At 47.0% G+C, this 13,570-nt stretch overlaps 1 protein-coding gene across 2 annotated transcripts in view; it reads left to right on the top strand.

The window, feature by feature from the left end:
• The window catches only part of RUNX1 (RUNX family transcription factor 1), a 171,234-nt gene that overhangs the window by 94,021 nt on the left and 63,643 nt on the right, over positions 1–13,570 (top strand). For both annotated transcript variants that reach the window (XM_030469014.1, XM_030469013.1), the window contains exons 3-4: positions 2,906–3,159; positions 8,421–8,577. In XM_030469014.1, coding sequence (XP_030324874.1) covers positions 2,906–3,159; positions 8,421–8,577 — 411 coding nt within the window. The remainder of the gene's footprint in view (positions 1–2,905; positions 3,160–8,420; positions 8,578–13,570) is intronic.

Genomic DNA, 13,570 nt, shown 5'->3' with positions numbered 1-13,570 from the left:
GGCGGGGGCTGCGCCGCGACGGCGGCAGCGGGCAGGGATCGCCCTGTTCCCAGGCCGGGGAACGCCACCAGCGGCGAGCCCACGACATTCGCCACCAGGACCAAAAAACTAAACAAACAAAAAAAAAAGAAAACCACCAAAACCAAAAAAAAGGAAAAAAGAAAAAAAAACCCAAGCCAGTTTGAAAGGACAGCCACGCCTCCACCCAGCATCCTCGCTACCGGCTTCTCTGGCCTAGGCCGGCTGGCGGGGCAAAAGCCGGGAACCCCCAGGCAGGGCTGCCTTCCCGCCGGCCCTGCCTGACACCCGGCCGGCGGCTGAGCTATGCCGAGGAGAGGATATCCCCCCGTCTGCGCCCGGCGGCCGTATATATATGTCGGGGGGAGGTGGAAAACCAGTGGGGCGGGGGGTAGTAAGCCTCGGGGGCAGCCGGTCCAGGTGTCCTTCTCTAGGGCTTGGACGCTTTTGGTGGGGAGGAAACGCCCCGGAGCAAACCCCACCGGGAGATCGCCCGGGGAAAGCGGGGCTGCCCTGGCGGCTTCCGCGGGGCTGCGGGAACCTCTGGGCTCCCTGCGGACACTCGCTGCTCCTCAGGAGCGGGAGGTCAGTAAACGAAAGGCAAGCGGGACCTGCATCGGGTAGCGGTAAAGCCGGTGGTCGCGCCGCTCCGGCTGCCTTACCACCACCCCCACAGCAAACCGCAGGCGCGGAGCACCCTGCACACAGCTGCGGCGGGCCCCCGGCCAGCGCCTTGCGGTGGGCCGAGGGAGCGGCAGCCCGCGGGTGGGTGGGTAGGTGGGTAGGTAGGTGGGTAGGTAAGTGGGTGGGTGCGCGGTTGCGGTGTCCGCGGCGTCCCGCCGACCCGGCGCTCACCCCCCGCGCCCCGCGGTAGCGGCGGCGGCCGCGCCAATTCCGGCAGCCCCTGGCCCGCGGCCGCGCCCTGGCGGCTGCCGGGAAGGGCTGTGATTGGCCGGCGCCCTCCCCGTATGCAAAGCAGCCGGGGGAATGACATTCCTCCGCGCGCCGCCCGCCGCCGCCGACTCGCTCCCGGCCACCTCCATTCATACCGGCGGGGCGGCGGGGGGGGACCCGGCCCGGCGACGTTGCGGATCCCGGCCCGGTCCAGCTCAACGAGGGAAAGCAGAGAGCAGAGCGGTCAGGACCCGGCCCTGCCCTGCCCTGCCCAGCCCGGCGGAGCGGAGGGTGCCCCGGGCGGTTGGTCGGTCGGTCGGAAGGAAGGTCTGCGTTCCCCGCGGCTCACGTGAAGGAAGACCCGAGAGCTTCTCCGCTGTGGAAATGCGCTTCCTCGGAGCAGTCTTCTGGGCTGGCGGCTGTCACTTCTAACCCTGGCTGGCAACTTTGGCGGGTTTGAATCTTCCCCGCTTCTTACCGTCTCTCTCCGTGGGGGTCAGCGGCTCCGCCGCCCGCCACCACCTCTTCTTGTGCGGAAGGAAAACTTTCACTCGTTCAGAAGCAGTGGCTTATTTTTTAATTTTTATTATTATTATTATTGCTGTGTGGTTTGCTTTGAGTTTTCAGGGTGTGCGTGTGCGTGGGGGCTTCCCGCTCAGGCTGGCAGTAACCATCCCGCTGGCTGGAGACGGCCGAGAGAAAAGCCATGCTTCCGAAAGCAGGCTTCCACCTGCTGCGGTTAAAATATTGTTAAGCAGACGGTTCCTGTGGCCGAATTAGAGGAAGACTGCCTCAGATAGCGAAGAGGGAAAAAAAAAAAAAAAAGTATTGGCAATGACTGGCGAAGTTGTTGCAGACTGTTGGTTTGACTGCTGAGGAGGACGTGAGTGAGAGAGAGAGAGCGCTGTTGCACACACAAAACCACAGAGAGAACCCACAATTTAACCAACATCCCCAAACCCAAGTTTTCAGCTGTGGACCTTTTAGCCTCAGAGTTTACGATCGGCTTCGACCTTTCTTTTACTGATGAAAGACCGTATACCAAAGACAAGTACAAAGATAGAGATTTAAAGCTTGAATGCCGTGCACTGAGCGAGCTTCTTTCTTTTTCTTTTCTCTTTTTCTTCCTTTTTTTTTTTTTTTTTTCTTTTGCGCAAGAATGATAGAAAGGTCATGACACGAGTACTCTCAGAGCAACACGAACCAAACTACTGAAGTTGATTTTCAAGGCTGCTTAAAAAGAAAAAAATCTTGCCGAGAACATTAATGGATTCCTGTTGTGTTTAAATTCTCTGCAGATTATATTGTAAATATTTTATGAAGTACAGTATATGTGTGTGTGCGTGTACGTGTGTGGACGTGAATATATGTACAGCTGTAGCCAGCTGACCTTTGATCAGACAGTCTAGCTCGCGTATTGCCTTCTCTGAAGACTGACCCCGAATTTCCCTCTTAAAGAGAGATTTTTACCTACGGAAGACGCTGATGTATTTTGTTTTCTCTTGGGACTGTAGAGAAATCACCTGGAAGAAACTGATAGGCAACTGACTCTGGGAAGCCCAGGCTTTGCATGCGTTCCTGACCGCGTCTTGTGTTTTGATTTGCCTAATTTTTACCACGGTGCTTGGGAGTTTGGAAGGAGCTTTTCCCCCGATAACTTTTTGAGTCACGGCCGCAGACTAGATGCACAGGCGTCGCCGTAAAGCCCTGCACGGACGACCCGTTCGCTTATCGGATTAACGTGATCTTTTCCGTAGTGCCAGGAAGCCAAGAGTTAAGTCTCGGCGTGCTCGCTATCTCAGCCTCCTTCAGCAAAAAATTAACTTTGGGGACTGGCGTAGAAACAAAGTTTCCCCCGGGTCCTCAGCCAGTATCCGTTTATGTTGGTCCCCCGAGAGCAGATCGCTGAAGAGTTACGCTCGTTTCGCTGTTTTGTAAAAACTCTGTGGAGGTCTTTCACTCAAAAGGCTTGTTGTGATGCGTATCCCCGTAGATACCAGCACCAGCCGCCGCTTCACGCCGCCCTCCACCACGCTGAGCCCGGGAAAGATGACCGAGCCGCTCCCGCTGCCCGGCGCCGAGCACAGCGGAGCCCTGCCGGGGAAGCTGCGCAGCGCCGACCGCAGCATGGTGGAGGTCCTGGCGGATCACCCCGGGGAGCTGGTGCGCACCGACAGCCCCAACTTCCTCTGCTCCGTGCTGCCCACCCACTGGCGCTGCAACAAGACGCTGCCCATCGCCTTCAAGGTACGTCTGTGGGCTCCCACAAAATCGCGCTTCTGGGGGTGGGGGCGGCAGGGTGGGATGGCGGGAAGGGGAGGGCAGGCTGCGCGCTCCTTGGCTTTTTTGAGGGGGACGCACTGGGGGAGCAGTGGCCGGGGCTCAGACCAGCACACGGACCGCGACCCAGCCGGCAGGACGGGACGGCTCAGCAGGGTGGGGAGGCCACGTCGGGGCCGGCGGTGGGTCGCAGCGAACCCCCAGCCTCCCTCCATGCTTTTTGCCATCCATCCTTCCTTTCGCGGTCGCTGCCACTCTTGATAGCTTGGGAAGGCGCGGGGGGAGTGGGATGTCGCGGCTCTCTCCCGGGCTCAGAGAGGGAAAGAGCGGCGGCGGCTGGGACTGGCGACGGGCTGGGCAGGCTCCCTCCAGACCCTGCCTCCAGCTTCTGTCCATTCATAACTCTAGTAACCGGTAGCGGCGAGCAGCTCTGCTCAAGGGAAAATATAATAATAATAAAATAATAATTTTAAAAAGAGGCCAGAGCCGTGGCGTTTGGCATCCCTAGGGACCAGATGTCGGCGCAGCCTGTGGCAGTGGGAGATGCAGGCGCCCCGGAACTGAAGGAGACGTAGGCTCCCCTAGAAGACGCCCACAGCAGCGGCGGGTCCCTCTGCGGGCAGAGCGCCTGGCCGGGTCTGCCACCCACGGGGACACCCCGCCGCTGCATCAGCCGGCCCCGCTCCGGAGGTGCCCGGCATCCCCCCGCCAGGCTGCCAGGGGCTCCTCGGAAAACAAACAAACAAACACACACATATTTCCCTTTTTTGGCTTTCTAATAGTAAATGCCGGGGCCTACACTGGGCAGACCCTGCAGCCACTTGACTTCTGTTTCGAGAGCCCCTTTCTACTTGGTAGCCCAAGTAAAACCGCGTCGAAGGATGTGGAGCGAGCATACCCCAGTTTACCCTTTGCCACGGGCCGCCGGCAGCAGTGCTGCGGGGCCGTGCGGGGCCAAGGCAAGCCATGCCCCCGGCCGGCTGCTGGTAGGCAAAGACGATGGGAGATAATTGCTGTTCTTCCCTCCTTCGCTCTACCTGCTTTCCCGTTACTCGGGTTCAGACAAAATTCATCCCCTCCCCCTTGGTCACGGTCTTTTTTGACCGTACTAACTTCTTGAATGCGTTGTTATTCTTGCTGCTGATGTAGTAGATACACTTTCGAGTAGGCAAAGGAAAAGTTAATTTATTCTTCTTGTCCCTTCCTCCCAGGCGAGAGCCGCAGAGACATGCGGCTCCCTAGGAGCCCTGCGGTTAGTTTTAGGATCGAGATCTTTAAATAGTTACTGCTTTCTTTTGCGGTCACTACTAAACACCAACAGCCTCAGTACAACTTTTCTGGTGGTGACCAGACCCCAGTCTTTCCAAGGGCTTTTGGGGGAGGGGAAGCGAGGGATAAGGGAATCAGTTCAGCTCCCAGAACTCTGGGAAATCCTGCTGAGGAGGAGGCTTTAAGGGGAAAGTTTTATGATGTCTGGGTAGTCTTATTTTAACCATATATAAGTCTGGGGAAAGGGAGGAACTAATCGGCAGGGTCAGTTCCTAAATTCACACATTTAGATTAATTATTATACTGTCACCCACGCACTAGGCAGCTGCTGCTAATTACTCGGGAAGCTCTCCTCCTGGAAGGCAGAGTTACGGTGTGAAACAGGCTGGAAAACCCGCTCCTTCCCTGCCGGGAAGGGAGATAAGCCAGGTTCCCAAAGGTGGCCGGTGTTTCTTTTGAGGGTCCCCCGCGGCCGGAGGCCACCGCGTCGACTCTCCGCCGTGCCTCGCCTGGCTCTCCCCGGGGCGAGCTCCCAGCCCGGCTTATCTCCCGGCAGGGAACGGGAAGGTGGGACAAGAGGCGCCTCTTCCCATTAGTTCCCGGCTGCCCAAGGAAAGTGGTGCCGCCGCCTGGCCCCGGTTCCGAGATGTCGTGGGGTCCTGCAGCGACAGGGGCCCCGTTCCCCCTCGCCGCCCCACGCAGGAGGGTTCTGGCGGCGGGCAGAAAATTGGTTGTAGAAAATACACCCCGGAGGCTGGTTTCGAGAGATATCCAAAGCTGCTCTCATTCCTCGTCCCTCTCTCCGTCTCCCCCACCCCCCGTCAGCCAGTGCCGCCTCAGTTTTAACTAGGAAGCCCGCTCCCAGCTTCTGCAAACAGAGTAAAGGGCCAGGTTCTCCAAACAGAGGAAAGCATGCGTTTGTAACACTGAGGTAGTTTAACCTAGAATACGCATGGGGAAGAAAAGAAAAAAAAAAAAAAAAAAAAAAAAAAAAGAAAAAAAGGAAAAGAAAAGAAAAAAAAAGTAAAAAACCACCATAACCACAAGGGGAAGGTTTCTTTAGGAGCTCCTGCAATGTTGGGCTAGGAGGCACCTGCTTCCCGGAGCACTTGGTGTTCCTTAACTCCCGTCCCCGTCCTGTCCGTGTCCCCCCCTTCCAGAACGCTCCCACCTTGAACCGCTGAGAAATGAGTCCTGAAATAGTTTGCCACGTATAAAACCATCTAATTCGTTTTATGCTAAATATTGAATATTTGCAAAGGAATGTTTAAAGTCGTAACTTTTAAGATCATTTGGAACAGAAAATTCAGTTCAGATTCAGTGCTGCCAATATCTTCTTTGACTGACAAAAAGGCTTTGAGTTTTATCAAGTATTTGCTAACAACCATCGCATCAATAGAGACAAAGTTTTCTCTTCATGTTTCCTGAGAAAAATTCACCCATGATGTTTGATCTTTAGAAAAAGGGTGTTATTTCAAACCGAAATGATCACTTCCATGCATTATTTTTTCCTAAAATAAAGAAGGATTCTGAGAAACCTAGAAAATAATACCTAATAAATCTAATAAGATGCTATGTAGATTGATTGTCCAAATGCTGTTAAAAAAAAATCTAAATCTTAATTTAAAAGGCCAATTTTGTTTGATTGATGTGGCAGAAGCAGGTAATTAAGATACTCAGCAGCACATCCACTCTGATACTCTTCTTGCTCTTCTGGAAATACATATTTTTAAGAGCTAAAGAGTACAACAAAGTACTATATAACTCCAGTCAGCAAGTCCCAACTTATCTGTTTAATCTTTTTTCTAATGTAAATGTTGATATTTCTATTTCTATTGTATGTGACTTCTATCTCTAGTTTCTCTTCTGGAGTGTGTAATTTTTATGCTTGTTTCTAGTATATTTTCATGTGTCTTATCACTGAGTTTGCCTTCAGAGTAATTTGAAAACTGTGATTTAAAATGCTTGTCCTGCAAGAGACAACTGAAACTGGGTTCATGAAGATTTTTCATCCCTCAAAATGCTAGCGCGTATTTCCTTAAATGAACATGCAAACATTTGCATTGCAGGAAGGTGAGGGTAGTGCCCCGATTTTGCCCTTTCTTGTGCTTTTAATATATGTGCATGCATTAAGTTTTTACTGTAACTTTTTAACAGCTGGGTGAGCGCGTTGGGGTTCACAGTTGCCAATCTTGAGAGCCAGCGTGCCTCGGGACACAGTGCTGTGCAAGGAGAAAACTCACCAGCTCCCATGTTTCAATCAGGTCTATTTTATGCCAAGATAAGGGTAACAAGAAAAACGCAACGCTGAGCATAGCGCAGGGCCCAGAAACACATTGCTGTGCAAAGGGGAGACCAAAAAAGCAAAAGGCTGGCCTGCAGAGGATTGGGAAAGGGGAAGTTGAAATAGATACGTAAAGAGGGAATTTTGACACAGTGATTTTTAACTTTGCATGTGGAAGTGAAAATAAGGGTTATCGGTGAGAAATGGGAGAGCACTGAAGTGGGAAACGCAGCCTCTTGAAGAAGGAGAGGCTGTGAAATACTTGAGGCTGGAGACCTGTCTCATATTATGGGAGGGAGCTATGGCTAGGGAATAAGCATCAGAGAATGATCAAGTAAAGGAGCTGCTTGATCTTGTTTGGACAGGACAGTGTGATTAGGAACTCATATAAATAAGACCAGGCCATGACAAGTTGAAGCCAATTATAACTGCATGGACATAAGCTAGAAAATGCTAAGAGGAAGGAAAAATATCGAGCTGCAACTCAGAGGACATGATGCAGGACTACTTCCTCTTAGAATGTGTAAAAGAGGAAATAAATACTAGTAAGATTTTTTTCTCTTTTTTCTTGTCTTTTCCTTTTTTTTTTTTTTTTTTTTTTTCTTCTTGGGATTAATCCTGAGGTTGCTACTGTAGACTTAACTGGGGGAACAGCAATGGGATCTAAAAAAAAGTATGATAGAGAACCCAATTCAAGCTCTTGCTTTTGTCAGAGTAAACTGAAGAAACAACAGAAATCCATTCAGTTATAGCTGGGTAAAATTTTTTTGATAACTCAGCCTTGCCCAAGAAGATAAGATAAAATTAAGTTTTTCATAGTTTAACCAATGTGAACACTGTAGATACAAGTCAGAAAATTTAAGGTGACAAATTTATGTAACTCTCAGTACACTGCATTAGAAATGCAGTGAATCTTGTGTCCTTGAATATTTATTTGATAGATGCTGACACCAAGGAACTACAGAGCCGACATTTCCGACGAGATGGAAGCCTATGAGCAGTTGCAGATTTCATTAATTAGGATTGTGATATCCATCCATCTGGTTGTGGATGACACCTTAAGTCAATGATTTGCTTTCAAGCTTCTAAAGGAAAAAAAAAGAAATTATTCAGTAAATTGTGATTATTGCTTAAGTGTGTGTTCAGTAAGGACTGCTTTTCCATGGGCTTATTCTGAATTTATGCCAGGGCAGCTCTGTTCAGAGCGGTGGGAGGAAAAGATTGGGGCAACCTGTGCAGCTGTGGGGACTCTGATCCTCCGCATCCATGAGATGATTGGCTTGGTTTTGTTTTCTCTTGAATTTTAAATTTTCATTGTTGTGCTTATTCTCCTGTAGATTAGAAGTAATGTTACTGATGTAAATCAGACCAGAATCAGTTCCTGCTACTTGAATTTATTTATTGACAATTACAGAAGTAAATTTTGAAAAGCTTATTTTGTGTATTTTTCATGTCAGAGCACACATTATGCTGTGTATTTCAGACATGCACTAGTTAAAAACTCTTCTAGAGCACTGCACAAACCAGGAATGGAAGCAGTTCTTGTTGTTCCTAAACAGGTTCTTAGTCTACATGGATTTTTGCCATTACTGCTTTTTCCTATTTCATCATGTTACTGCTCCCCAAATTAAACGTTGCATAAGGAAGCTGAGGATCCTGCTCCTTGATTTTATAGGTGGTGGCCTTGGGAGATGTGCCGGATGGGACACTGGTAACGGTGATGGCTGGAAATGATGAAAACTACTCTGCAGAACTCAGAAACGCCACAGCTGCCATGAAAAACCAAGTAGCAAGGTTCAACGACCTCCGATTTGTGGGTAGAAGTGGCAGAGGTATGTGCTTGTTCTCAGCTATTTTTCGGTCGTGTTCACCAGTTGTGTCAAGTTCTGGTTACGTGGAGGGAATTTGAAGACAGTGTATATCAAGTTTTCTGCATCAAAGAATGCTGAAGGATCTGGTGTAGGCCAATTCCAAAGGCACAGAATTAGCTCTCCTGGTTTTCTTGCTTTATTCTAGCCTGTCTTCCACATAGCTTCGATTTTTAAACAGTGCTATCTCATTTGGAAAAAAAAAAATCACATAGGCAGCAAGTCACCTTTTGAATCTATAAGCCATCCAGTCAAATGTAGAACAGCACAATATTACCCATTTTTAAGTTTAAATACCATATTTTCAATTTAAATTTAGAATTTTCACTTTTGTAAAGACTCATGACTATCCTGGGGCTCCCAGGCACTCTCTGCAAAAGCTGGTCTTGGTAATAAAGCAACTCAACCTAAAATTACAAGTAATTCCTGCATAGACCTAAAACTTTTCCAGCTTCATCATGACCCAATGAAGGCACCAACCACATTTCCCAACTTTCCTTTCTTTGCAGTTTTTCTGTTATTCAACATGTTCCTGCAAGGTGTGTAGGATAGAACAGAACAGATGAACTTAATATCTGACTTGCTATATCTTTGTGATAACCAGTAATTACTAGTATAGAGTAAATAAAAAGGCCTTATAAGCTTAAGTAACAAATAGGAGTCAAAGCTGACTTAAACTAAAACTATATAAAAATGTTGTTAGGAAGCTGAAAATAGTACCTGATGTGTTGCAGGTGGGTGGGCAGGTATACAAAGCTTGATCCAAAAGCCTGTAAAATCAACAAAAGGACCCTTTGCAACTTCACTCTTTGGCAACAGTCCATAATGATAAAACCCATAAATTCCAAGCAATCACGTCTATCTCTCTATTACAAGATTTTTTTAAGCTCTCCTCTTGTGTTGCAGCCCTTGTCACTGTGAGCAGAGTCCCTTTATGTGGGTCGGGGGGGTTTCATCAAACACATTGATGAGAGGCTGGTGAGCTGTTGTTCAGAAAAAGATCAGAGAAAAGATCAACCTCTCTTTTAAGGTCAAGAATGAAAAATTTTCACATCATCCATGTAACTTTATATGATATTTACTTATGTATTTTTCTTCTGTTTCACTCATTATCTTTAAATAAAATCAGAATGTAACACTATGGCATCCTGAACACAGCAGTGTTATGCAGGGACAATTCAATGTTGTAACACCCACAAATCAAAATTATAGTGTCTACAGCAACTGAAGTAGGTAGGTTTCTGTATACCACCTTTTTGAGCAATTTGTGTGCTGTTGCTTCTCTGAACCAGATTAAATACTCGGGGCTCGCTGACCCCTACTCATTATTTTCCCCTCCCTTTTTCCCCATGCGAGCACCTGAGCCATCTTCTGATACATGGTTGCATCTGTGGCTCTTACAGACACAAATGGAGTTATGAGCATGCTTCAGAAGAGTGACAAAGGTGACCCACTTCTGCTTGCTCACTCTCAAAATGTTTTATTCCAAATGGTAGATGGGTCAGGCTTCAGGAAGTTATCCTGAATATACATAGCAGCCTTTATTTGCCTTTGAAGTGAAATGCATCTGTAGATATTCTTCCAATATAAATACAGTCAGCAATTGTGGAAGAACCTGGCCCTGTGGAAACACAGATGCAAGCAGCAACTACATTTGAAGAATAAAATACCAACCCAATCTGTCTGTATCCTGCAGCATTTTTAGCTGCGGATACAGAGGGAGATGTCTTTTAAATTGTGTTTCTTGGGCTGCCTTTAAAATGCACTCGGTGGAAAACACCCGCAGCTGAGAACGTAGCTTTGTAATGCTAGCAAAGAATAATAATAGGGTAATGCAGAGAAAATTATATCCATTTACTGAAAACATGAGAGATGCTGTAATGTCTAAAAGTATCAGTCATTAAACATGTTCATTTGTTATATTAAAGGTACCACCTTTTCAGTAAATGGAATTTGCATTATGATTCAGAGATGACTGTTTAGAAGATTCAAATGAATAGCTGGCAAAGTGGCAGAGAAGCTAATAAAAACAAACCTGTAGTTCAGTTCCTGGCCATGGTAATGAAGCTAGAAATCATAACAGTGAACTGTGTGAGTTTCAAGGTCAGAATCCAGCGGCTGGGAGAGAACAGTCTCTATTCATACAGAAAAATTTGGCGGGGAGCATCGCCGAGCCCCTTACCATAAGCGGCTGCTGGTATCCGGTCACTCACGTGTGGGAACAAACCTTGCATGTTGCATGATATTCAGGTGGCTGGGAGCCTTTAAGCAATGGAGTGATTTGGGAATGTTGCATGCTATGAGTTAGTCTTTGAGATTCAATCTCATCACCACCGCTGGCTGCCCATCTTTGGAGCGAGTGACTAATGTATGCTTTTGTTTACTCCTCGAACAGGGGGTTGTTTTCCAAAGGTGGGGATTTGTTTGCATTTGGTATGGGATTTCTGAGGTGCTGTTCTGTTGAAATTGTATAAAGCCTAAAGCATAAGGTAGCTGCTTCAAAGGGCATTGCTTCCTTTGATACTTTGCTAGAACTGAAACTTTGTTTGCTGTATAATATTTGAGTTTGAATACGTTTGGTTACCACCAGTGATAACGTGATGCCAGGAGTATTGTGTGAACAGTGAAAGTTCACGTCGGTTACGGTCAGAGTGGACGCTCTTTGTGTTCCTCAGATGATTTAAAATCCCTACTGGAAAATAAGGAATGGCTTCCACCCATGACAGTTCCCTGTGCATCAGTTAGTGCCCAGGTGGAAGCATCCCCCCATCAGAAGCCTTCCCAAAATTATGGCAAGCCACCACACTATCTCTTCTACGTGAGTAGGAAATTGGCCTTCTCACCATTCTTAACAAACAGTTTAAATTTTCCTCTCTGGTCTTTAAATGGAATCTATCAGGGTAGTCTGATGGCTGTTTCAAGCCAAGGACCATTGTTACCACACTTTCATCTCGGTAAATAGGCAGCTCTGCACAGACTGAGTGAGTTACAGTGTGTACAGACCCCCTGTCTAGGGGGTCTGATCTTGCCTGTTGGTCAGAGCAGACACACCAACCATATCTGGCCAAAGCTCAAGGAACCAAACCATGTTTCTGGGTTCCTTTTGTATCTAGGAGCAAACTCTCGCCCCGGTTGCTCTGCCTCTGCCTGTTGATCAGAATTAAAAAAAAAAACACCCACTTGAATTTTTTTGACACGTAGAATGGGAGTTAAGAATATTGCAGGTCACCCGAAACATTGAGATGTTATATAAAAGCAATTTGGCTCATTTTCCTGAACAAAACAGATTTACATTGGAATTGGCTAGGCTCCAGAATTACTATTCCTCACCCTAGCTTGAGAATGCTACTGGGAAAACCTGCCTGTCTGGCTTGTAAGCCCGACTAAGTAATTTCTGAAAGAAAAATGTGGTTTAAAACTTCAGCCAATCTTAGCCCCTCTTCCCTGATTACCTGTTTAAAAAAAAATTAATCTTTATTTTTCTTCCTGCATGCATAAACACTTCAAAGTTCAAAATACTTCTGCGAAGTACCCTGTTTTCTTAATGTATAAAGAACTGGTTTAGGTTACTATGATGAAATAAATCTGATGCAAAAAGCCTGACACCATAGAAGTTCATTGGATAAAATTAAAAATAAATAGTTATTTTGGAGAGGAAAAGCTCTGTGGCTTGGTAAGCATTACATATTTTCCTCATGGAATCATTAATCCCAGTAACTATCTTCTTTGTAGAATGTAACATTAAAAAAACCCCCAACAAATAAACATGTTTTCCAGATGAAAAAATTATTAATAGGTTATCATAATAGTACCTAATGGGGAAGTGTTCTGGCTTGCTTCAGAAGATCTGAATCTAAAGGTGAGATCTTGGAGATGGAGCTTTATGATAGGTTTCCAGCAAGACCTTTTTAAAAACTGCGTCTTGGAAAGGACTGAAAATTAAGCCTGCGTATATATTTCCTACCAGCTATTGGGGTCAGACTCATGAATAAACTTTGCAATAGTTTTCAGTTTCCACAGAGCCAAAGAAGGGCTCCTTTTTCATAGAGGTAGCTGATAGAAGAGCATGAGAGAGAGATATTACCAAGCATAATCAGAAGTTTCTGCCCTTGGGACTCTTCCTTCTGGATATAATTTTGGGAAATAAAAATCAATTTAAGCTGGAATCTCAAAAATATTTAAGATCCAGAAGTTACTGGCCTGGATTCCAAGTCCAATTATTTTCATTAGACTTCTAAAGTCAGAATTTTGCTCCTTCTGTGCAGCCTCAGGTTGTGGTTACATTACTTGAGCACTTTAAGATTTGTTTTATTTTTTACTTAAACACATTCAAAATTATAAAAGTATGTGCAAAACAGAGGAGGATGCTATTCAACAGGATCATAAAATCAGTATTGAGCGGCCGGCCAGATCCTGGTCCAAGCCATTGGAATGCTTCAGAGGACACAGTATCAGATACTGGAGTAGCAATGAGCCATGCTTGCCAGACAGGCTGAAAGTAGAAGAAATCCAACAGCAATCAAAAACTGAAAAAAAGAGTCAATTGATAGAGCTTGAAAACAATCCCTTATTTATTCTTCAGATTGATAAGACCACAGTGCTAGCAGGATGCTGCTGCCAGTGAGAGGGAGGTTTGGCCCCAGAGAAATGGGTAGCTCCTTCGAGCCATCCAGCAGCCTGGCTGTCCTGATGGGCATGGGCAGGTCTGGCAGAGCCCTCGGGTGGGAAAGCTGAGCACCTACAAAGCTGCTTGCCCCAGGTTGCCACTGCCAGTCCTGCCACGGTGGGCAGCAGCCAAAGGAAGGGCCTGTGCTGCTGTTCCTTGCCCTGGATGTGCATTAGAGGGTCGGTGTTTATCACAGGACCCTTCTCCCTCCAGTTTGAAGGGTGAAGTTTTCTTTGAGAGACCCAGGCCAGAAGCAGCGATCTTATTTTCAAGTGACTTAAGGTTGCTTAG

Source organism: Calypte anna, chromosome 1 (assembly GCF_003957555.1).
Source record: "Calypte anna isolate BGI_N300 chromosome 1, bCalAnn1_v1.p, whole genome shotgun sequence".
In the NCBI taxonomy this organism is placed as follows: domain Eukaryota; kingdom Metazoa; phylum Chordata; class Aves; order Apodiformes; family Trochilidae; genus Calypte; species Calypte anna.
Note: the sequence above shows the minus strand (reverse complement) of the source record. Positions and strands in the feature narration are given on the sequence as shown.